The sequence below is a fragment of the Platichthys flesus genome, chromosome 17, assembly GCF_949316205.1.
Source record: "Platichthys flesus chromosome 17, fPlaFle2.1, whole genome shotgun sequence".
Classification (NCBI taxonomy): Eukaryota; Metazoa; Chordata; class Actinopteri; order Pleuronectiformes; family Pleuronectidae; genus Platichthys; species Platichthys flesus.
This window is the reverse complement of record NC_084961.1, coordinates 1,580,521-1,605,630: the sequence shown is the minus strand read 5'-3', so window position 1 is coordinate 1,605,630 and position 25,110 is coordinate 1,580,521. Positions and strand designations below refer to the sequence as shown.

General features: G+C 43.1%; 1 protein-coding gene across 4 annotated transcripts; it reads right to left on the bottom strand.

Annotated features, from left to right (window-relative positions):
• Positions 1–732: 732 nt before the first annotated feature.
• Positions 733–19,191, bottom strand: rxrba (retinoid x receptor, beta a). 4 transcript variants are annotated; one of them, XM_062409300.1, is made up of 13 exons: positions 19,111–19,191; positions 18,199–18,348; positions 17,409–17,641; positions 16,983–17,136; positions 16,616–16,795; positions 14,413–14,433; positions 12,493–12,653; positions 12,221–12,350; positions 11,805–11,937; positions 9,387–9,422; positions 7,325–7,416; positions 7,095–7,200; positions 733–6,944 (listed from the first exon to the last, which is right to left on the bottom strand). In XM_062409300.1, the coding sequence occupies exons 2-13, from the start codon at positions 18,212–18,214 to the stop codon at positions 6,797–6,799; spliced, it is 1,410 nt and encodes a 469-aa protein (XP_062265284.1). In that variant the 5' UTR covers positions 18,215–18,348; positions 19,111–19,191; the 3' UTR covers positions 733–6,796. The 4 variants fall into 4 exon arrangements, with proteins under 4 accessions (XP_062265284.1, XP_062265286.1, XP_062265285.1 ...); XM_062409302.1 differs by lacking the exons at positions 9,387–9,422; positions 19,111–19,191 and having other exon boundaries at positions 18,199–19,093; XM_062409301.1 differs by lacking the exons at positions 14,413–14,433; positions 19,111–19,191 and having other exon boundaries at positions 18,199–19,090.
• Positions 19,192–25,110: the final 5,919 nt, after the last annotated feature.

Genomic DNA, 25,110 nt, shown 5'->3' with positions numbered 1-25,110 from the left:
AAACTGCTTTTGAGGCCTTTAATGCTCTGGATAACTGACCAAACAGGCTCTTAAACAGGGACTGAAGCCACTTGAGGTCTTGAGCAGAGGGTTGTGGCTCTACAGCCTCTGGAGGAAGAGGAGTGACACTGGACGGCGCTCTGGACGGGGACAGTTGAGGGAGGAGACAGACTGATGGAGGTGGGACGAGAGACAGAGGTATTGAACGCGTGTGATCCACATTTAAATATGTGATGGAGGGAGTAGAGCCACCAGCACTGGTTGAACTGTACCAGTACAAATGTTCTGATCAAGGTACTGCTGCTCCCTTATTGGCCGAGGCATGAGAAGTAGGCGTGGAGGAAATACAGAGCCATTTCCCCCCCTCACCACCTCCAGCAGCTCCAATCTGAAGATGACAAGGGGGAGGAGGTGGAGCGCCAGCAGAGCTCCGCTGGAGAGAGCTGGATGACGACGAGAGGTCAGTGCTCCCTCTGGAGGTCGAGAGGGGGGAGTGCGTGCCAGCAGTCGCCCGGGGCCCTGGGGTCCTGCTGGACTGAGGAGCGTACCATCGTCTCTCCAGGACACGGCCCCGAGGTGGGACGTTCCACTTCATGGACAGAGAGAGGGTGGTGCCTGAAGGAGACGAGTGCACTCTGGTAATCTTCAACCTGCGATGTGTCTCACACATTAAACTACAGTTGGTTTCACAGTTTAAAATGAGAATTTTTTTGAATAATAAACGAAACACACTTGTCTTACAGTATTAAAACCTTTACTCAGACATGATACAACAAACAGAAACAAGATTCAGAATTAATGACTGAAAAACATATTCAGATTTTTTTTTCTCTTTCAATCCCCAAAGCACACAATAGTCAATCAGCTCCACATGTATGAGGGAGTAGGATACAAACAGGACAGAGAACAGACACAAGAGAAAGAGAGGAAGATAAAAAAATATCAGTGACAGATTCCATTCTGATTCATCACTTCTCGTATTTGTTTAATACTTTGTAATAAACAAAAGATGAAGAGCCTAGTTGAAGAGGGAGACAGGAAACAAGACAAAGAAACTGTGTGGATTAAAGATGAAGAGTAAACAATTAAGGAAGATTCTAGATCTACTGGAAAGTTGAATTCTTTCCCGTTTTACTTCAGTCGACAAATGATCCGAGTTCTCTGAGTCCCTGCCCGTCTCTCCTTCCCTCTGTCTCTCTCTCTACTTCCCTTCACGACTCCTCAAACCTTTAAAATCAACGCCCTCCTCCTTAAGGAGGGCAGTCGTATTCACTTCATCCCTCCCATCAGAGGTGTTGCCTGCAGACCAAACCAGTGGATGCTGCTGGGCTTCAAACAACCAGAGCCACTTCTTCCTCACAATCTGAAGCAGCCACAGAAAACACACGTCAGGTTGCTCGTGCAGAAAATCCAACTAAAGAAGAGCAGATTTGGGATGAAAACCTTCCTTATTTGCATTTCACTCATAGAACTACATCCATGTGTATTGGTAACTAGACGATTTCAGGCTGGGGGGGCCCTGCAAAAAGCACCAATGCACAGCTTGAGCACCCGGAGAGGGAGAAAAACCCTGGTCTCCTTCTCCCCTCTCCACACGAGCTGTCATTCCTTTCTTATTAGGGCCCCTTGTTAGTATGCACTACACAGGCCAAGGGTGGCGCACTGTTCAGCACACTGCACAATAATCACAACACACATGACAAAACAAGCAGTGAGGACTGAGTGAATCTGAAACAGCCACATCCACAAACAGCTTGGCAGTGATAAACAAACCAGTGAGGGTGGTGGTTTCAAGGCTGCACACTGCACCTCATTGACCTTAATGGGAATCTGCCTCGGCTCCAGGGGGCCTGTGTCAATAGGTGAAAACGCCACCATGATATCTAATCTATACATGATGATCAACTCTTCAGTCACAGCCTGCAATCCATTAAAAAAAAAAGCATATTTAATTCATGTCTTTATTTTCAAAAAAGTGAGTAATTTCAAAATGTAACAAAGATGGCGACAACAATACTGCTACACAGTCGAAAGGTCACAGCATGCGTCTGCCTTGAGTGCACACGGATGCAAACGACAAACATTTTGTGGGCGGCGCGGTGCGATCCGGCGGTTTCCCACGGGACCGCAGATCATCGCTGCTCTGCCGTCAAGTAAAGTAAAGTACAGAGGGTCACACGGCACTGAATCCCTCCTCACAGCTCTCCCACGCTTATTCCACCTAAAAGCTTCACATCCTCGACCAACAGTCCAAGAATCATAGTTTAATTGTACAAGACCATTCCAATGCAAAGCCGGTAATACTGAGTGAAGAAGCGTTTAAAGTAAAGCAGTGGACAAAGTGAAGGTAAGGAGGAGGCTGGGTTGTTTTGATAAAGCATCAGGTCAACAGTTACTCATCCCTCCAGCCCGGCTCCTTCTCCTCTGTGCATCCTTTCATCAGTTTCACCGGCTGCCAGCACATCACAGCCAAAGCTACAGTATCTGCCGGTCAACAAAGGCGTAGCTGCCGACAGATTCCAAACACATGTGCATGTGACCACACACATACCCCGTACAAATGCTAAAAAAGTTCCCAACCACTAACTTCATCTTTTTACTGTATGGTTACCTTTCTCCAAATGACCTAAGCTCATAGCAAAATATAGAGAAATATAGAAAAGACGTAGCAAAACTCAAATGCACTGCTTCAACATGAAGGGATGAGAATTCTCAATAATTTCACTGCCGATCAATGGGAGCTCATGTAGCAGAGACGAAGCTGAATTCACTAATGCCAGAAACACAATGCACACATTGCATGATGACTGCTTAACCTAGTAACCACGAGACAAATATACAAGTTGCATATTTTTACTTTTTGCTGGATTATCCCCAAAGATGGCCTTTACTCAGTCAGATGTGTAGCGACTATTCTTTTAATGTCAGATGCTCCAGCACTCGACTGGTAAGCGAAATCATTCCCATTCCCCAGGATCAAACATGAAGCAGTAGCAGCAGGCTCAAACATTCAACAGAGGAAACTCCAGGAGAAAAGCAGAGAAAGTCACTGAGACGTCAGACAAAGTAAAGATGAGATTATTTAAAGATGGCCTCCTCTCTTAAAGACGAGCACTTCATCCCTCAGCAAATTTCTCAGAGCGTAGGTCAGCTCGAATCCAGATCACCAAGTCTGTGCCAGTAAAGTTCAGCTGAACAAGAGACCGGAAATAAAGATCAACGACATGATGGCTTCAAAAAAGTGAGGCCAGTGTCTCGATCGCCCCCTGGTGGCTAGTTGCAGCACAGGTCATAAACCCAGCATCCTCCATGTTAGCAGATGGGACATGAACAAAAGTACACATTAAATGTTGATTTTTCAACATTTCTTTCATTTGATATAGTTTACATCGCATTGATGTATGTTCACATGTTCATGTTTCTGATTAGTTTGGTTTCAATCACAAACTGCTGAGACTTCATGATTGACAGCCGAGACCTTGACAGAGCGGCTCAATCCCTGATCGCTACTGAGCAGACTCCAGCTCCAAGATGGCAGCTCTCATACAAGGGATGTTTGGGCTTCATTTCTAGACAGTGGAAAGAAGTGGAGACGCGTCGCCCATTTTTATGTGGGTCTGTGCCTTTAATTTCAATTAATTGATATAAAAACGGGTTGAAAATTCAAGATCGACTGCTGACTGACTCCTGAGCGGTGTGACTCTGATTGACATCACCACCACACGATGACAGCATTCGTATCACGGATATTTTGGCTTCATATCTATTTCTGAATAGTGGGAGGAGGGGGAGATGTGTCGTCCATCTTTATATAACGTGTATGATCTGAGCCAACTCAAGCCATAAAGAGCTGAGACCACATCTGGGACAGTAGAAGATGCCAGTCACATCATGAGCTTGCCACCAGCTTGAAAAGTTAAAATGCAGCGGCAGCTCGGACCAACCAGAGCCTGACCTTTTCTCTGCATGTAGGAAATGAGTGGACATCTGGAGAATACTTTGTTGAGTTGGCAGCATGAACTCATTACATGGAGAAAAACTGAAACAACACCAAACTCTTAGGGTTAGACCAACGTTTTGACATGTCAAACAAAACCACCTGTTTCACAGGTCATCTAACTGCCAGCCTCCAAGTCCACATCACATGGGGGAGACCGAGTATCCTCTCTGAGAAGACGTTTTTGGACTAACTGCACGGCAGGAAGCTCATCGCTCGTTCTGGTCAAAGAAACAATTCAACAGCCACTTTCATTGCCTCCACCAACCGAACTGCTCTCTAAAATACAAAAGGCTTTGGCTGTGTCGGATAGAGGACAAACACTCATCAGCCACAGTCAAAATGTACAAGCACATAGCTGGTGTTCATTTTCCATAGCTTGGAGTCTGCAATAAAGTTCAGGGTCATAAAATAAAAAAAGAGTGGACAATGGCTGTCTGATGATTTGTCTGTGTACTTGCATACTGTTTTGCATTGATGAAAATGTGCAAGTCTTAAAACTAAAAGACCACATGAGTTCTTTAGCACCTGGTAGAGGACAGCTGCACCTCTTCCCTGTAGAATGATTCTGCAAAAGTTTCTAGTTTCTATTAAATGTGGTGACAAATAAGGTTAGATATACTTCAGAATGTCAACACTCTTTTAAATACTTCACTAACAAAAACGTTTGATGAATCTACACATGTTGATGGGTTGATTCATAGTTTGTATCTCCTGACCATGCATTAGCTGCGTTTGACCTCTCGCTGCAATGCTCACCTTCGGTTGCCCACAAAAATGTAATCACAATAAATGTCAAGTGCCATTGTCAATGAAATCCAGCCAATCAGTTGAAGAGGGCGACAGCAAACATTGGCAGGGGTCGGTGCAACAGCAGCAGCAAGGTGTGGTTTGGCCCTGGGCTCAAAAACAATTACATGGTGACGTCATCACACCGGACGTGGGTTCGACAGCAGAAAATAAAGATTTTAATCCCGTCTGTTGGAGATAGTGATCGACCTTCGAGAGTGTGAGCAGGTCTTTGTTTCTGCAGGACGCCTGTGGTGTTGTTTTGTATTATTTACATCTACTGTACAAAAGTCGCAAGCACTGAGCCAATACACACTAAATAAAGTTTCTGAAGCTGCAGGTAATACGTGTAGGATTTCCATTACATAGCGCTAATTCATTTCATTATTGCATTACAGTAACACAACACATATAAAAGGTTCTTTGTCTTTCCAATATTGGCCTTCGGGGGGTGCAGAAGTACTGCATCGCAAATTAGACACTGAAACTGCTACTGTCAGATTATTTCAGCTGCTGTTTTTTTGTGTTTACAGCATTAAATGTAAAGCAGCTCCTGTAAAACTACTCCAGTATCTTGTTCAAGGACTACTTGAAGTGCTGGGCTAGATGCAGCAAACACCAGAGCTGAGATACAGGCCGACTGATAACAGGTAGAACTGTTCGAGTAGAGAATATCATTTCTCTCTTCCATGGCCACTGGACAGTTGATGGAACAACCTATCGAGTCTGAAAAGTTCAACCGGTTGCAGGATTTGGCCAATTATTTTTTAGAAGTCATCAAAAATAATCACGTCTGATTTGAAAGTGATGCAATAAGAAGAAAACCCTACACATAGTACCTTTAAGGTTTTCTTAGGTGTCTGAGAAAAGATGGAAACAGGAACATTTACACAGTTACAAGTCACAAAAGTGCATCAATGACCACCAGCAAAGGGAGGACTCCGGGGGGGGGGGGGGCAGGAGATTAAAGACTCATTCTGTCTTGCATGAAGCTGAACTTCCTGTGATTTTCAGCTGTTTAAAAGGCCAAACAACTGCCAAAGTAGAGAAAAGGATAAAATCAAAACTAAAAACAATAATAATTCAAGTCATTCTTCTTGTCTTACAAAGCCCGCTGTGCGCATCAGGGTGGGAGGGACTAAGTGTGTCTGCTCAACTAAGTGCTCCCCGCCCCCTTTTCCTGGATTTCAATGCCTTGGAAAAAGCTCTCATTTCATGAGTACAGTACTTCAAAATAGAAACTCAAACAAGTTTCAGCATGAATATTCAAGAAAAGCATAAAATATTTCAAATATTTCTGAGATTGAATTAACTCACTGAGAGGGTGTGTCTTCCTGTGCGGAACAGGACACCTCCTGAACAATAACAAGTAAATCGGTTCGATGGCGGACAGTTGATTGAAATTATGCACCTGATTTCAAGGTAAAAACCATACGTGAATAACTAACCGGCTAGTGATGGATATAACATACAGCGGTGCAGCTAGCGGTGTAACGAAGCAACCCAAGTACAAACATGGGAAGTAGGCAATACCAGTTACACAGAAGCAAAAACCAACTGCGAGATGAAGATGTGAAAACTGAAGGCTAAATTAAAATTAAGACATTTAATGTAGCAGTTTGATGAAAGGGCTTAATTCATTGAATGGTAAACCCGGTGGTGGAAAAGATGGTGAAAATGTCTGTGTGTGTGTTTGAGTATGTTTGTGTTTTGGCATTCTCTTCATTCAGAGCCACATTAGCTGTATATTAGTTGTTATACTTTCTGTCAGTTCATGCATACAAGTAAAGACCTGCATGTGCACGTGTGAAGATAATTAGTCGATGATGAGCAATATGTGTGTGTGTGTGTGTGTGTGTGTGTGTGTGTGTCTGTGAGAGCTGGTACATTTAAACCAGCAGGTGCTGCAGTTAAGTGAGGCTCAATGAGACGAGCCAATGACCCAACACGGTGCAACGTGCCGGGTCTCCTGGTGTGCACTGGATCCTGACCGAACCCAACCTGGCTCCTCTAGGGGAGCTGGTGAGGCGCCTCCAGCATCTCCATCAGGAAGGTGTCGATGGGCGTGTCACCGATCAGTTTGAAGAAGAACAGGTGCTCAAGGCACTTCAGACCAATGGAGCGCAGTGCTGGGAGACGGAGGAGGAGCTTTGCAAACCTGAACGACAGCGAGAAGGAGAGTAAAGTGAGAAATGATACACAGATTTCAGTTTTTAATCAATATAAACTCAAAACAAGAATTGAGAAGATGTCACATCCTACCACCTCATCTTGAGCTTGTTAACATGTCCAGTGAGTGACAGCCTACCTGCCCTGCTGATCGGGATACTTCTGTTTGCAGTAAGACTCGAGGGATGCGTACACCCGCTCTCTCAGGAGCTCCACCTCACTGGGGTTGGACAAGCCCTTGGCATCTTGGCAGGTGGAAAAAAAAAGAGAAACATCAACTTTATACTGTTGAAATATATTTTACATGTTCACCACCTTTCATTCACTTTTCCAGAAATGTTTTTAGTCCATTTCAACTAGTTAAAGTACCTGGGTTGAAGAGGATGATGGCTCGAAGGCAGCCCAGCTCAGACTTGTCCATTTGCATGTCTCTCATCTTACTAACAAGCTCTGTCAAAACCCTGCAGAGAGGACAGATAAAGGGGGGATGCAAGTTTGGGTCAGGAGGAAGATGGCCAGTAAAAAAGGTAGCATGTAAAAGAAAAAGAGCAGGAGAGTGATAAAAAGGGAAAGGAGGGATGGGGGAGGAGAGTAAGAACGGAGGCACCAGACTCAAATCACATTGTTATTAAAGGTCACAGCTCAGTTATAACATGATGTCCAAACCACACGGGGGAATGACAGTTTCTGTTCAGCAGGGAAAACAATGCAGGTTAAAACGGCACACCGTGGCAAACTACTGCCACCAAACGGTGGGTTCTTTTCAGGCTGTGGCTGATTCATGTTTTAGCTTTTTCTACCTAATATTTAAGGGTTTATAAGTAAGTGTCTTATTAAATATGGGAAACTGGTGAGTAAAAACATTTCATGATTCCATCCACTTTATTCTCTCCGCCCAAACATTCATAAATGATCTATACATTCAAACTCACAGAAAAGAATAAACACCAAATTCATGGGCTTCTTGATATACGATTTAATGCTTTTTAAAGGAAAAAGTTTAATTTGTATTATTGTGGGTGCCATCCTGAGAGATCCAATCACAAGTGGGCAGCTTTAGGTTTGTCCATTCACACCTGGCATTAATTGTATTTCTCTTCTGTGAAACCTTGTGATCAGATCTCACTTCCCCGCTTGATATGCAAATAAACACGAACTCCAAATTATGGTTTTCTTTTTCCAAGTCTGAGTTTACAGATGTGTGTGTTGTTAGCTTGTGTGTGTGTGTGTGTGTGTGTGTGTGTAGCTCTTAGTGTGTACACGTCACCATTAGAAATTAAGATGCACAAACTTTACCTGGAGAACAAGGAGAATCATTAAGTTACCACATTAAACGCTGGTTATTGGGTTTGAAAGGAAATATGAGACAAAGAATATAATTTTCCTTCTTCTTTTGGGTTTTGGGCATAAAACTTCTCAGTTTATCTGTATTCCTGTTTTCAGAGTGTTCCAAGATACTTCAGGCTATAAATAAATAAAATCGTTGACATCATCACCCGGCTCTAAAATGGAATAAGATTTTCCCTTTGGGAAATTACATAATTTTGTGGTGGTCAGTGCTGATATTGTTGTGGTGTCAAGTGTAAAGATGACGTCAGCTGAGTGGACGGTCCTTCACATGTGGCTCGCTAACCCACCCACACATTCTTAAAAATCTTGACCTGAGGACCTAAGAAAGGTTCCTTGTTATCCAGGAACAATACAGACAATCAGTAAGAACAAAAACTATTTTTCTTACCGACTTACCAACATGCTGAGACATATTTTAAGAACAAATTAATCACGCTTCATTAGATGCGCAGTGCAATAACCAACAGATCATCAGTGTGGATCTGTGAGGTTTAGCGAAGGCCCTTAATGTTACCCCTGTTCTCCATCCAGGGTTTGAATGAAAGAGGAGGGTGACCAGGGGCAGTGTATTCACTGCTCCATCATCCACCATAGAACAGTGCAGAAACCGACATTTGCTTTTAATTGCATGGATTTGATTTCCCGTTGCCTAAGCCAACAACACAGTGAAAGTTTTTATAGACACGAAGTAGAAAGATTTTATTCAACACCTCCTAAAGGATCTGAGGACTGAACAACCTGAATCAGTAATACAATACTCGTCGTACACCTACACCCCACCATTAATATCCTGGAGAGCTAACTTAGCCTCACAAAGCCAGCTCACACGTTTGTATTGTTCTCATTATGGTCTGGCAAACCAAATATTGTGTCGCAGTACATCACCATCATTCTGACCCATATACCTACAGGTCAGTGAGTGATTCTTTAAAACAGTTCTCAGCGTAATAACAACTTTAGTGAAAAAACGGCTTGTGCAAAGCTGCAAAAATGCAGAGAAGCATCAAGCATTGTGCTGTGGTTCGGTGTTTGTCTCAAGAGGAGGGGTTTAAGAAAAGTGTTTGTGTAGTGGCGTAATTACCTGTCAAATATGGCCCCAACCTCAGCATTGTGCGCCCTGTGTATTCAATCACAATGTGTTATTACAATGTCATTACACAGTTACATTGTTGTGAAAGCTTTCTGTATATTCTCTGAGCCCTGAGAAAATCTGCTACGTTCTGATCTATTTAAAACTGTTGGGCTCAAACTTCGCTCTTCAACCAAACACTGATGTCTGATAAGCATTTGATTAGTTTGATTAAATCAATAAATATAGTCTTAGAAAAGGCACCATGATAATTCACATGTGTTGAAATAAGCAGAAAGGTGGTTATAATTAACCTTATGAGCCAAATGCGCAACAGCAGAAAACAATTAGTAAGATTGAAAGTAATAAGTGAAAACCTGAAAACCCTGGACTGTAAAGTTACACTGCGTTGTGTCTTCTGAGTGAAGAATAACCGAGCCTCAAAGTGCAAAATACAACTTTAAAGAAAACAGATGTCCACAAATCAACAAGAAGCTCTCCTGCTTAGATTGACAACTAGTGGACACCAACCTTTTGCACTTTGTACAATGTTGAGCTTTCTGAATCTGTTTTATTTTGGTAAATTTGTATCGTGAAGTTTATACATTCTGTTGTGGTTCTGCTGTCTGTTATTTTGCACTTTAAGACCCCCTGCAGTGATATGTTTAATCCAATGTGCTTTGAAGTAATCCTAATATTTCATTATTTATGCCCTCCTCGATAACATAAGACCGAGTAGCTTTAAACAGATGCTGATGCCAAGCTGACACAGAAGCCTGCCGCTACAAGAGAGCAGTGCTAGAAGAATTGTTTTATATAAATAGAGGAAAATCACTGAGGCGTTTGCCATGAGCCCAGTTAGCTTCTTTTAAACCTGCCTGGAAAATGAACCCTTTATAACAATGTAATTACTGTGTAATTAACAGTGAATTGACACGTTGTGATGTCATTTAAGGTGATTTAGATTTGCCGAAATTCTTTGTTTAATTAAAGCAGGTGATGATGTAATGAACAGAATTATTATTTTCATTATTAAAAGCCCTGAATGTGCATTCAAACTTGTTGATAACATCCCATTATGACATGAACCAGCATTTATTATGTCTTGATTAAATAACATTCTAATACAACTTGGCGCTAATAACAATATCTGTTGTATTATGAATGTTCTCATCACTGTTCTGTAGTGAACTGTCCAACACATGTTACTTGTGAGGTTCAGTGTGAAGATTTACAAAGATATTTTGGCAGAAAGAGAAAATAATCGTGATAATGACGTTTTAATTGGCGTATAATGAGCTAAAATAAAAATGTGCTGTGTTTAGAGTAAAGAAATGACCAGAATCGATGCTAGGTGCCACTAAATCCTACACACTGAGCCTTTAATAATAACTGACGGTTGATGCAGAAGACTGGAGAGTCCATGGGTGATAGTGGAAGTGTCTGTGACTGACCAATTATACAATCCTAAAGACAATACATATGGCACAATTTCTATAATATTACTTGTATCATGCCTGGGCCAGTCAAATTATTTTTTAGGTATGCTCTGTCCGAGTGCCCTCCTTGTTCTATGAGGCAAACAGAACAAAAGATGTCTATATTTCAAAATGGGATCATAAGATAGTTTAGGAAAAATCGGGCAAGAAATAATAAACCCATGGCCTCTGCAGTGTCCTGTACAATAATGGGATGTAGATTATTATATGAACACGTATTAGAGTATTCCACTGTACCTTCCTGTTTTTATTGACCTGTTAGTTTTGTGCATTAGCCAGCCACAATCATATTATCAAATGCTGCAGTAGGTGCTATGCCACTGAGTGTGTGCGCACATGCATGTCTACGGGGCAAGCATTAGTCACCAGCCTCCCTGGCATGCGCTGTCACCCAAGAGGCAGCCCTAAAGCAGCAGAGTCTCTCAGCCAATCACAGCCAACGCAGAACACAGCAGCTCCAGCCAACCAAAGACACAATATCCAAGTTCTTATCCCAGTAACTTATCAACTAAATCTGAATGACGTGTGTAGCTCATAGAAACAACGAGTATAGAAACATCACAGAGAAATTCATGTGGATAAATTAAGAAAAGTATTATTTCTTTATTCAACTACCTCAAAGGACTGATGTGTAATAACCAGGTGAGGAAAAGAGGAGGTTGCTTTCGGGGTCTGTTTATTTCAGGCTTATGGTAGATGGTCATAATACTGTGTAGAAGTGGATGCATTCTACAGTGGGACCCTACACAGTTTGGAAGTTGAAGTAGAAAGGCCTCTGTAAAAACACTTTAATCACAATATGCTAAAACTCTTAAGGGGACAGAAACTTTTCATGGTGGCAGGTCCGTTCCAACTAGGTCTCCCACTCAAACTCCTGAATGAAGATCACTAGTGTGATATGTGTGTGGGGATTATACTGTTTGTGTATTACCTGTCAAAGATCGCTCCTACACCAGCACTGTGAGCACTGCTCCTGTGGACGTGAAGGCCGGTGGCCAGTAGGATTCCGTCCTTCACTGAGATGGAGCGATGGGAGAACGATGCAATCAAGAGTTCATTCCAGCCTGTTGAAGAGTGGAGTGTCAGTACTTCTAATAAATCAAATGTCCAAGTATTCTACAATTGTGCTTCTATATTTATTAAAACCTGATATTACTGAATGTTGCTTGTTGTATTTAGCTCTCATTAAAATCATCACTTTTTTTTACGCTATTGACACATACTGATTTAAAAAGCCGGGGCAGCTGCTTTTGACTGTGGATGAAACTTGGCTTTACAGCCCTGCATCCCTCTGCTGAGCTTGACAGATTCAAAAACAACCCAGCAAATGACAGCTCTTCAAGGTACCTGCACGAAGCAGGATGACCTGGTCGTCCAGCTGCAGCTCAGAGAAGTGAGGGATCCTCTTGGCCCACTCCACCAGGGTGAAAAGCTGCTTGTCTGCTGCCTGACAGATGTTGGTGACAGGATCGTTGGGCTGAAAAAAGCAGATTTAGAAAATAAATTGTGATTATTTTATCAAATAACTATACTAAGTGGAATTTCAAATGTTAGATTCACAGTGTTTCACATAAGTGCATGGCAGTTTGCATTGAATTTCAACCACCCACACTACTCACAGAGCTGCCTCCTGAACTGCCATCTGCATGAAGCTCGGTCTTCTGCTCCACAGCCACCTCCGCCTCCAAAATCTTCTCCACTGGCATCTCCTCATTCACTGCACTCGTCGACTCCACCTCGCCCTCTCGTTCCCTGTTCCTCTGCCGTTCCTCTTGGACAGCTGCGTGATGGGGCAGAGAAGAAACAGAAGAAAATAATGAAAGACAAGGGGGGGAGAGGGATAAATAGTAACAGAGCATACAGGAGAAAATTGTGGAATGGAAGGATGGATGAATGAAGGTCAAAATGGAAGAATGAAGGTGCAGGAGAGGTGTAAGAGAATGCACTTGGATATGGAAGCAAATATTTGGGTCACGCAACAGTAGAGAACAGAAAGTGAATCCGAGGTAGTAGAAGATTGATGAGAAGACAGGATGTTCCAACAGGATGGATAAAGATGAGTTGAGTTGGATGTGTGGCCAATGAAGAGGAGAAATGGGGGAAAACAATGGTGAAGGAGGTTTGTGTCAAAAAGAGGCAAAAAGATTGGAGACGAAAAAAGTGAGACCAAAATAATGTGCCAAACAGTGGGAAAGCAGAGACGGAGATTTACAATTCATGATGAATTCAAAGCCTCTCATACGGTCTTTCAAACTTTATTCAGGCCCAATACCAATAGCCCATAGAAGACATACACAACATACATATTATTATTGTAATCACTAATTATTTTAAAGTGACACTGAGGTGGGAATGACAATGAAATGTGACACTGGTTTTTATGAAAGTTGGCATTAATGAAGGTTTCTCTTAATCTCTAACACAAATTAAGTGAACTGTGATTCTCATTTTAATGTCGTTCAAAAAAGTCACTTGATCATTTCATCATAACTAATTGTTGTGTTGCAAAACATTGGTAGTTTTGTGAGTCTTCACTGAAAATGTACCACCACAGACTTCAAAAGAACGAGGTCATGTGACTGGCTTGGTCCGTGAAGAACGTCCCACTGTCTATTTATTTCTGTTGAGCTAGTGTCCGAGTGATGAAGTGGTTTTAATGTAGTCTATCAGTGTGTTGAGTGGAGCTCTGACTGACTGAGCTGAAAAACCACTCAACAGTGGATATTTCCCATGATCCCCCGTTTTCCTGAACCAGGAGAGCTGCCGCTGTCACAAAGCCACCGAAGTCTGTTTAGAATTCTTTATATTTTAAATGCTTCCTTGCAGTAAATGCTATTTTTTGACTGATCTAAAGTTCAGCACTACTCATCAACTTGCTGAACACGATTGAAGCTGCAGCTTAGACTCGTACACCCTATTTGTTTTAATCCTCTTCGTGTCTCAATAGTCATCAATAAATAAAACCGTCAGGAGAAAAAAGAAACTCACTGCACACGACAGACTATTTCAGCTAGAGAAACAAACACAGACGAAGCAGAGACAATCGTCTGAAATTAGCGAGTCACGTCTTCTAGCAAAAGTTAGTCTGTGCACGTGCTGGAGTTTTGGGGGCGTAGCTTTGTCAACAAGGTCAATGAGAGGCGGGGGGATGTATCGGCTGCATCTTTTCAAAGTGTTGTCTGATCTTTAGATGTTCCAGGATTACCAACCCAATAGCTTTAATGCTCCTCAAAACACCAGCAAAATCTCTGTCTCACTGTTGTAACTGAGACCGGATGTGCAGCCCGCGGCTGAGAATAAACAATAGTGACGTCAAAATAAAGTGGATTGTGCATCTTCAGTTAACTTTCCCTGGATATTTTGAGCTTTAAAAACCACAAGGAAACGATTCAAGGCTGGAACGGGTCCATGTCTGAGCTTTGTCAAGAAACTAGGTACAATGGACTAGCTCCTTCTTGCCGATATGCAATGTAATAACTCTGCTTCTTTCTCATTCATACAGGCACAGACATACACCCCTCCTTCCCTCTTCTCCTTACATCTGTCGTTCATCTTGGCCACTACAGAAGGAGGGAGGGGGGAGAGAGAACGAGAGGAAACAAAAAGAGGAAGAGAGGGGGAAAGGGGGTTAGTGTGTACAAGGCTTACCCACCCCCATCTCCCCCTCTACCAATGTGTACTCGATCTTCCTATTGTCTATTGTGCAAATATTACTGCCACCCATATCTTTAAATGAGATTAGAAGATCTCATCTAAGGTTGAAGGTGATGTGCTGTTACGCTCAGAATTTACATCTTGAGGTTTTGCAGATTACAGAAAAAGTACCTGCAACTCTAAGTAGCCGCCTTAAATGTAAATTCCATCGGCATTAAGTTAAATCTCAGTGGCCACAGTGATCATTACCTCAACAAGAGTGACCACAAATCATAGTAACCAATCAACGTAACATATCTACGATAAATGCAACGTCGTAAAATGCTGCAGAATTCAGTCCAAATCTAATCTGAGAAAGCAGAGTAGAGTTAACTGGTACTGACACTGCTGGACTCCAAGTGACTCAGCAGCAGATCATCTCAGACTGACTGGTTTAAAAAGGGGTCTGCAGCAGACACAGATCGGCTGTGGTTCTTTAAAAGGTAAACTATGCAGGGTTTTCTTTAAGAACAGATTCATTAAAAACCTTCTCAATCATCACTTATGACCCAATAGAAGTGTGGGCTGGTGAATTTATCTGCTGAGACCTGATCCAATGTGGGTTTTCCTGAAGATTCCCCGACCCTCACCCATCAAGAAGTGAGGCCGGGTCTGGACAAATATTCTGAAATATTTGGGTTCAGTCTCTACTTCTCTTTTTTTTTAGATGCACATGTCTGTAAATCGGGGGAAACATTGGGCTCAGATCGGTTCTGACACAGGAAACTGAAGTCCTGTTTGGTTTGGGTCTGCTCCGCTACTAAGAGAGCTCAGCGTGAGAGAGTAAAAACTTTATATCAAGATGGTCGACATGAGGGCTTGAAAAAGTGAAGCCAAAGTGAGATGATCATAGCAGAAAGTTTTCATTGCTCTGCTCTCTGTCTGTGTCATGGATGTATGGGGGGGGGGGGGGGGGGCTGAACTGCTGCAACGTGCACACACACACATACCCACACAAACAGCCCCACACAGTGTTAGGTGAATGATTCACTGCGTTGATCTTGCTAACTGCGCTCCCTCTCTTCACTCACTCGACCACCGCTGCTCTCTCTCTAAACCATTTTCAGAGATGACCTCGAGAGGATGTCCGGAGAATTTGGACTTTCTCCGGGGGTTTCCTTTCACGTATGTACAACGCAGCAGGAGATTCTCAGATGCCTTCACAACAACACAGAAATCTCCGGGGGGGGGGGGGCGCAGCAGGCAGAGGCACGTTGTTACATATTGATTCTGCTGCGGAGATCACAGCAGCTGTCCTTGTCCCCTCCTGTGAAGGATCTATGTGTTCTCACATCGGCTCCTTCGGACATTCTGCAGAGTTTTTACTGGGTGGGCTGGTCGGGGAAACTCCACAGAAAGTGGCGGCTCTCGCTCAGACACTCTCATATTCACACATACAGCCTCTCCAGAAGCAGCTACTGAGAGAGAAGCAGACTTTTAATCAGTCGACAATCCTGCATAGTATACCTTTAAGGTTTTGTCTGATTGAATTATATAATGTGCTACGACCAGTTATTAACACTATCACATGTGCCAATTCTTATGACGACACTTAACACATGCTTTGCTGCTGTATTTGATTCTTAATTGGTACAAATCATGGTATGTTTTAATGATAACTGATGTCCACCTGGAGACTCGAAACCTGGTAAATATGAATGGTTATGTAATAATTCAGGCTGTGAGTAGACAAGGACTGCCACAACCGCCATGCGCAGCTTATTATAAGTACTGAATCCCAGTTTCCCAACACTTCAGATGTATAACAGCAAAAGAGTCTTAAAGAAAGCTCAAAATATTTATAGGAGTGACTGACAATAGATATGCCGTTGTGTTGCCGTCTGTATATGCCCTGGGTGGTAAGTGGGCTTTTTACTTTTAGTGTCAGCCCATATTAAATTGCATTTTGTAAGTAAAGACATAACTTTGTCCATTCAACCTCAAAGAGAGTGTGAAAAGGTGTCGGAAGTTGCCTCATTCTCAGGGGTCATGAGCAGAAGGGGTTGAGAACAGGTGGTATTTGAGGTGTGCCCTTTCCTGCTTGCTCACCTTCTCTCTTCATGCCGTTAGCCAGGCACTTCTGGTAGCGGCAGTACTGGCAGCGGTTCCTCTGTCTCTTATCCACCATACAGTCTTTACTGTCCCGACATGTGTACGTCAGATCTTTGCGCACTGTTCTCTTGAAGAAGCCTTTGCAGCCCTCACAGCTGTAGACGCCATAGTGCTTACCTGGAGGTTGTGGGAAGGTGGAGGAAAAGAGCCAGATAATTAATTAAGAAAGGAGGACAAATCCTTTCAGAGTTGAAATCTAAAGTATTTCAGTGGCTCTGACCAATGTTTTATTCATCTACACTTTATAGCTCAACCCAAAGACAAGGCACAGAAAAGAGGAGTTCTATCTAAGGTGTGTAGTCACCAGAGGATCTGTCTCCACAGATGGCACAAAGGCGTTTCTGGGAAAGCATCGGCCCAGGGCTGTGGGGTGACAGCGGCTGCAAGCCCAGTGGAGGCTTCACATCATCAGAGCTGCTCACTGCATGGAGCCCCGACATGGACACTGTTGAGTTGATCTGCAAGAAGATCAAGAGATGAATATGATGAGGACTTATGGTCTTTAGAATCAATCCAAGACATGTGGCATGTGACGAGGGGGGCAAACAGACAACGACTAAATGAGTGACGGCAAAACCAAAGTTAAGATTAGCCACCATATATGCATTATGTGAATATTTTTGATTCCCCAAAATATCTTTCAAAGTAAGCCAAGTTTATTTGCATAGTACCATTAAGTACATATTGGTATGTATATAAAATATGTGCCTTATTAACTGTCTTCTCTTACCTGTGGGCTGCTAATGGGGCCGTAGCCCACCGACGGTGTGCCGGGGAGGCAGGGTGAGCCCAGTGAAGAGCTGATGACAGAAAAGGGGGAGCCGATGCTACTGATCGGGCTGTTGACTCCGCTGGTGGTGGTGGGAGGATGGGAAGTCATGGAAGCAGCGGAGGGAACCAGTGGGGGGGAGCGTTGGCCTGAAGGAGGGGAGGACACAGATGAGCTGTCCGGGCTACGAGAATCTGAGAAAGAAGAGCACAATGGAAAATACAAGTCAGTGAGGATTGATAACATAGTCATGGCAGAGAAGGTGATTAATGGGAAACTCATCAATTAAATATCTTTATGGCACCAAGTTAAATATACAAAGCTAGTTTTAACATCCTCGGTGTGATTGTTTTATTGTGGTGAACCATGTCAATCTATTACAATATAATACAGTGCTTAATAAAAAGGGACACTTAACTTCATTTAATCAATAATTAAAGTCCAATGTACTTTAACCCAGTGGTGGGACGGTAATTTAAATGTCTGACCAAGTCTGACTTGGTTCAAATGATTGAATGCTGTGTGGCAGCGGGGTCATAGGTCAACACTGCCAGCTGTCACTAAGGTGTTTTAAAAAGCCTCATTGTTCTATTATTAAAACAAACCCTTGATTCATCATAATCCATATTTTCCACAGGCCTTAATCTGCAGCTGACAGGTTAATAAAAGTGTAAAGAGCCTTTTTCACAGTTGAGTTTAACATCCTCCACAGTTTCCAGGTGCTGTTAATGTTGGACAGTTGTTCTCTCACCTCTGCTGTCTCCCATGATGGGGGCCGGGGCACCGGGGCTGGAGGGCCGCTACACACCGACGAGCTTCAGCCTCAATCCGCCCGCTATCCAACTCTAGACCGCGGACTGAGGCCCGGGCCGGAGCCGTTTGGGGGAAACCAAAAACGGGTCTGAAATTCCAACACAAGAAAGAGCTGTGCGTGATGAACTGGTTCCGACCCGCGGACTGTCAGTATGATTATAAAACACTGGATAATAAAGCACGTCCATCACCGCCTGCCTGGCTGTCAATAGGGATATTTGTGTATTTTAAGCCTTTTGGGGACATTTTAATGTAACGTTACAGTGAGACTCCTCTGGTGCCTGGACCATCAGGTTCTAATGCAGCACGCGGTGTTATTTCATAAATAGGAAACTCCACATCCACAACAAACCCCTGGCTGTGTTATCTGAATCTAACTGGGTGAATTAAAACGTTCCATCCCAGGCTATAGACGGAGCCCGGGCAGATGGCAACAAACCACGATTCAAGCAAGCTAACATTAGCTTCTGGCTAGCTAGCTCTGGAAACCACTTGTGCCCACCGTGCAGCTAACGGGCATGTGTTCGCGACCCCGGTGGAAACGAACCCCGCCGACGCGCGGTCCACCGGGACGTTAAAAGGCGTTCAAATCCCGGTCTCTCTTTCACTTTGTGGAATTTAACCTACGTCCGGTTCAAGCTAGCGAAACATGCTATCGCTACGTATAGCCACTTGAGCTAGCTAGCAAGCTAGTTAGCCCGACTGCACCGGAGAGGAGCCGGAGAAGCGAGCACAACCCGGTTAACTACGACCTGCTGCGCCCGGTCCTCTGCCTCCCCCGGTCAGCCGGTCACCCGACCGCTGAACCCTGTAGCTACCGGCGGACTGGAAGGAAACATGGGTTACTGACGGTTTAGCGGCGCAGCTTCTTCGCATGAAACAGATGTGGCAGCTAGGCCCTGTGTGTGTCTGCCTCTCCCCCCACTTTGCCTCGTAGTCAACCCTCCCTCCCCCTGCAAGGATGAAAACATGATGATGGAGGATTTGGCTTTAGTGCTTGTCTCACTGCTCCACACCGGGTCCGTGCGGGAGCCCTGGGCAGCCCCGGCTCCTGGAGGCAGGAGACGGGTCGTGTGGTCGTGGTGTCGCCCTCACATGTCACTGGGTGAGGAGGGAGACACATGCAGAGCTCAGGGGTCAAGAGGTCAAGACAAGTTCAGCTGAGTGTGTCAGCTGCTGGGGGAAGGTTACTGCCGGACACTGGGAGCATTGGGAAACACAACAGTGTTCAGACTGGAGCTCTTCTTCTTTTCCATTTCAAAAGCACGTATTCAGGATGTGCACAGTCTGGAGGAAACATGATGATGGATGCAACGGTTTGGAGCTTCATTTTAATTTGAGGCAATAACAAGCCAAACCCACTCATTGAAAACAGACATGTCTAACACCATTTAACAGTCTATAATAATAGTAATGATAATAACTGTATTTATTTGGCACGTCTCAAAAGAGCTTTAAAGGGATAGTTCACATGAAAATGAATCTGCTCACCACTCAGCCGATGGAGGGTGGGTTAAGTGTTTGAGTCCACCAAACACAATTGAAGTAAATGTTGACTACTTATTCAAATGTGTAAAAACACCATAAACATAACATGCCTGCATACGGCTCCTGTGGTGTCAAGGTCATTTACAGCGTCTGATATCTTCCTGCCTGGAGGCACGTTCGAGCAGTTCAGAGGCATTGTCTGTTGTTTTTGTACGTTTGCAGAAGTAGTTTTAATTGTTTTGGATTTGGCTGCAGTGCTGTTTACCCCTGAAACTCCAGAAGTGTTTTGTGAACTCCAACACTTCACCCACATTCCATCCTCATAGTGATGTGTAGGCAATGACTGAATTACAATGTTTGTGTGAACTAACCCTTTAACAAGCAAAGTAGTTCAATAGCATACAAAACCAAAGACACCAGATAAAATGATAAAATGTATTTCAAAGTGATGGCAAAAGAAAAGAATAAAAGAAGCACATGATATATTTAAAAACAATCACTGAGACTCTTTTATAAACTGAGTTTGATTTAAATGGATGAAAACGTTTTAAAAACAGACAGTGACATTTTTATTTATTGAGTTCTTCAGGTACTTCTCCACTCAGAGTGCTGGGCCTATGGAAACCAAGGCTCTGTCTCCTTTGGGCTTCAGTCTTGACTGAGAGATGTAACATGGCCTTATCACAGGATCTCAGTCTGTGGGTTGATGAGTACTCATTTATAAGATCAGCCTAGCAGCTTGTTGTTGAACCATGCAGTGCCTTGAAAGTCAGCAGCAATATTCTGAAACAAATTCTGAAATACACACGCAGCCACTGAAGAGCAGCCAGGACAGGTAATATATGGTTATGTGGTCACGTAGAGTCGTAGAAGGTTTATTCATTAACTCCGGCTCTTCAAAGACTATGTTCAGCATTTCCTTCTGTCTGTTGATCATATTAACAGTGAGGTGTCCCATGTAGTCTCCTTGTTGTGGAGGGGCCTCAGGGAGCAGCTCCAGGTGAACCAGGCCAAGCTGAGACCAGTTGGCCAATCAGCTCTCCCTGGATTCAAAAGGCAGCAGCAGAGCAGCCGCAGAGGGACGGAGACACGAGAGGGACTGAGACTCAAGAGATAAACGAGTTGCCTTTCAGCTTCTTTATTAAATCAAACACAAAACACTTAACTTGCCAGCTATTTCAGCTTGGCTCTGCAGCTCGGTTCTGTCCCTGTCTCTCACTGTGTGTCCCTCTCGTGTCTCCGTCCCTCTCTGGCAGTTTGCTGCTGCCTTCTGAATCCAGGGAGAGCTGATTGGCCAACTGGTCTCAGCTGGGCCTGGTTCACCTGGAGCTGTTCCCTGAGTCTGATGCAATCGCCTTGTTTCAATACAACTAGTTAGAAACAAGTCCTCGTCATGGTTTAGCAGACTGGTGAATGCTGAGAGTTTCCAGCACATTTGTTGTAATTTACACACAGTGGACACCATTTTAGAATATTTCCTATTTTATAAAGGCAGATTTTCATTTAAATAACCATTTAACTATTTTTAATGTGTGACTTTCCACATTAATAATATTGTTGTCCATTCATTTCACTACAGAGAGCAAAAGCAAGACAGGTATTCTATCATGTCCACTTTTATTCTTAGTTTGTAGTATAGGTAAGAATAATCTTTACTGCAGTTGATTGATCAAGGTAAAAACAAAAAAACTGTTTAATCAATCAAATTTTGTAAAATCTTCCTAATATTATTTAATTCTTTGACATTATGACAATTGGAGTAGAGCTAAAAATTCCAGGTTGAATTTATGAATTATTAATAAAACTAATGTTTTTTTAAGTTAGACTTAAACCTAACCCTTTTTTGTTTTTGTAACATGATTCATGTCCATAAATGGAACTGCAGACTTTCCTGTCACATACAAAATACAGAAGGGTTCAGATGTTTTTTTTTAACGATACAGATGAAGAAACACAACAAAACAATAACACTGGTTTTGAAAGTTTATTTTAATTGTTTTGCATTCTGCTCTGATCTTACCTTTAAAATGATATAAATACAAAATAATGTAACTGATTACACACATAACAACACATGATAATAAGAGACACGTAAAAACAAAAGCTGTTTTACACTTTCCTCTGTCTTCTGTGTTTTTAAAAATCATAAGATGAGACAAGTGCCAAACTGCAAAATGTCTAATTGATTATTCTATTTAACGATTTAATCCCAAGTTTAAAAATGAGAAAATTCAAAATGATACATCAAATAATTCCTAATATTTAATCCCATGGAGTAAATATACATGTGTATTTTTCTTTTTATCTGATTCTGGAAGCAAGTTAGTGAGTTAGGCAGCCGAGGTGTTTTGAATCATAATCATTTACATAGAATTAGCAGTTTCCTCACATCTCATCAAAATCTCTGTTCTGCTGAAAAAAAGACACAAATCAACTCAAATCAAGTCACTGTCCAAATATTTCTCCCTGCGCTGCACGTGCATGTGTTCCTGTGTGTGTGTGTGTATGTGTGTGTGTGTGAGGGATTAGCCTCAGTGTGTGTGTCCACCAGTGATTAGCCTGGTCAGTGGGCCTGTTGTGCATTCACTCAGACCATTAGCATATTAATGCAGCCTCGCTCTTGATCTCCCTCCCACCCTCTCTCTCCCGCTCTCTCTCACCCTCACTCCTTCTCTTTCTTTATACATATTTCCCAGACTCAGTTGTCGCTTCCTGCAGCTTCAATCTATAAATCTCACCAATTTACACCACCTCTCCATCCTCTCTCTTTCCCTCTCTCTCTCTCTGTCAGATCTTTGCCTTATTTGTTACCCCTCTCTCTCTCTCTCTCTCTCTCTCTCTCTCTCTCTCTCTTTCTCCCTCTCTCTCTCTCTCTCTCTCTTTCTCTCTTTCTCTTTACACCACATTCAAATCCTTTGCTTTCTCTCATTTTCCCTTTTCTGTCTCCAAAGTCTGGCCCCCTGAACTTTGTCAAACACAAGAAAACCCACACAGAGGCAAATTCACAGGGGCAAACATGCAGAGGACGAGTACACACACACACACACACACACACACACACACATTAACACTCACATGCACTTCCCTCCTCTCATTCATTCTCCTTTTCTGCCATTCCCACCCCTTCCAGTGCAAATTTAGCAGGACCCTCTCAGACACCGATGCTGAAGTGCGAACCGGACACATTCAACTGTACTTAACACGGTGAGAGCCATTCAGGCCCTTTCTGCTCCAAAGACCGACTCTAACCCCCTCTCCCAAAATGAGACACCCCCGATCTGCCGAGACAGGCCTGGACTTCGGCTTTGCACCTAAGCCGAGGAGAAACATATTAAAAAAAGAAAAAGTACAAAAGTCCAGTAAAAGTGGAATTATTTGCAATAACCTGAAAGTCAACATTATATACAACAGGTTAATTTCACATTAAAATTCCCATTTTCACATCACAGTGAAAAATAAAGTTTTAAATGTTTTTGGCATTTTGGGGATTCAATCTTTTTTGCCATTAAATGTTTTTTAGCTTCAATTTAAGAATTTGACATTTACTAATTTATGTTTTGTAAATAGCCAAATGAATGAATTGACTTCCTCCTCACTTCCCTTTTGGCTGAAGTCCACTTTGCTGTCGCTTGCTTCTCAAACCAAGACCTAAACCTCATTTTACATCGTGCCATTCAGTTAAAAGCTAAAGTTTGTCTTCCAGGTCTAACTTGAAACTGGTTTGTTCTCGTTTGAAATAAGTTGAGCCGATATCCAGAAATGTCAAGAGCTTCTTAAAGGGTTTACATTTACATAAACACACACTCCCCTCTATTCAGTATCTGCCTCTCTGTTTGTCAGTGTTTCCCTCATCCGCCCACTAAGCCGTTGAGTTTCACCCCATCCATGGAGGTCTGTCCCTCGCTGGTTTTCAGAGGTCAGGAGAGTGATGTCCATCCACAACTCCTGGTTTCACAAAGGCAGACGCAAGAATTGCGTTTGGACAATCAGCTCCGGACCTCCATAATTCTCTTGGTCACAGGTTTGTTCCCAGGCTCAACGAACGTGATCAGGTGGATGCCCTGGTTCGCTGTAAATTCAGCTTCAACTCACAAACATCAAAGAGTGAATGGTGGTCCATCCATTTATCATGACCTGCTTTAGCTGGGTTTCGTACCGGCCTTTGACCCCCAACAGGCCTCAGGTTAGCACAGAGGGAAGGACAAGGAGAGGATGGTCAGAGGAATGCGCGGGAAGGCGAGGAGAAAGAAAGAAGAGGAGAGAAAGAGAGAAAGCTCTAACTCATGCTTGTCCTCTGTGTGGGTGACACCATGATGAACGAAGGGGTCACCACCCAGGGGCAGCCCAGTCCAAAAGGAGCCAGTGATGTGACCCCCTACAAAAGAAGAAGTGGGTCCCCCCCCAACGGTCACACGGATCAAAAGAGACAAAAGCCTGAGATGATAACTCAGCCCAGCAGTGGGGCGCATTATTATCACACTCATGAGCAGCAACGGTAGTAAATTTAACTGAGGTGGAGGCAGGAGGGTGGGGGGGAGAAAACCCCAAACGTAAAGCTCTGACTCGCCCTAATCTGATTTGCCGTACGCAACATTTTCTCTTTATCCGATTCGCTCCGTGAGGCGTTTTTCTCTTTCTGTGGGAGCCCGTCTGTATCCAAATGATGTGGTCTTTGGTGAGGCCTGCTCTATTCATGGGAACCCCATGTGCTGTGTGCCCACCATTGAGGTGCAGAGCAGCATGGCCACAAAGGATGGCAGCGTTTCAGAGAGTCCTCTCCTACAGTTAAAGTCTCTGTTCAGAGCAAAGTTTACAGTTAAATCACAGAGACAGGAAAACCTCCACAGTTTGAAAAGTGCAAAGACAAAAAGTCTTTAAACGTTATTAGAATGATAAAATATGTATTCACTAACTTTTTAATTCTCTTTGAGGATCATGAGAAAAAAAAGTTCTGTCATGAATACCAATAAGTTCAAGGATGGAACTTTTTAAAAGTTAATAATAAAGTTTAGCCCTGATTATAGCTGTTCAGATATTTATATTCTGTTTTCTATTTAAAATAATTAAGACTTTAAAACAGCATCTGGATCCCTGAAGGCCTAAACTCATCCTCTCAGCCTCCTGTAGGTGCCACACAAGCCAATGGACCCCAATTCAAAAAGACACTTCCTGTTGAAAAGTGAAAACAGGATGTTAAACCTACATTTACATCAGTTAACATCAGCTCAAAGGAAAAGAAGAGACAAGAAGACAGAAGCAGAGTGCTGTGTCCAGGATCCTTGGACCATCTGGGGCCTAGAATCTGGATGAAGAATCAGAGGAAAAGAGAAAGTCCCTGTCAGCCACAGAGGATTCATCCTTA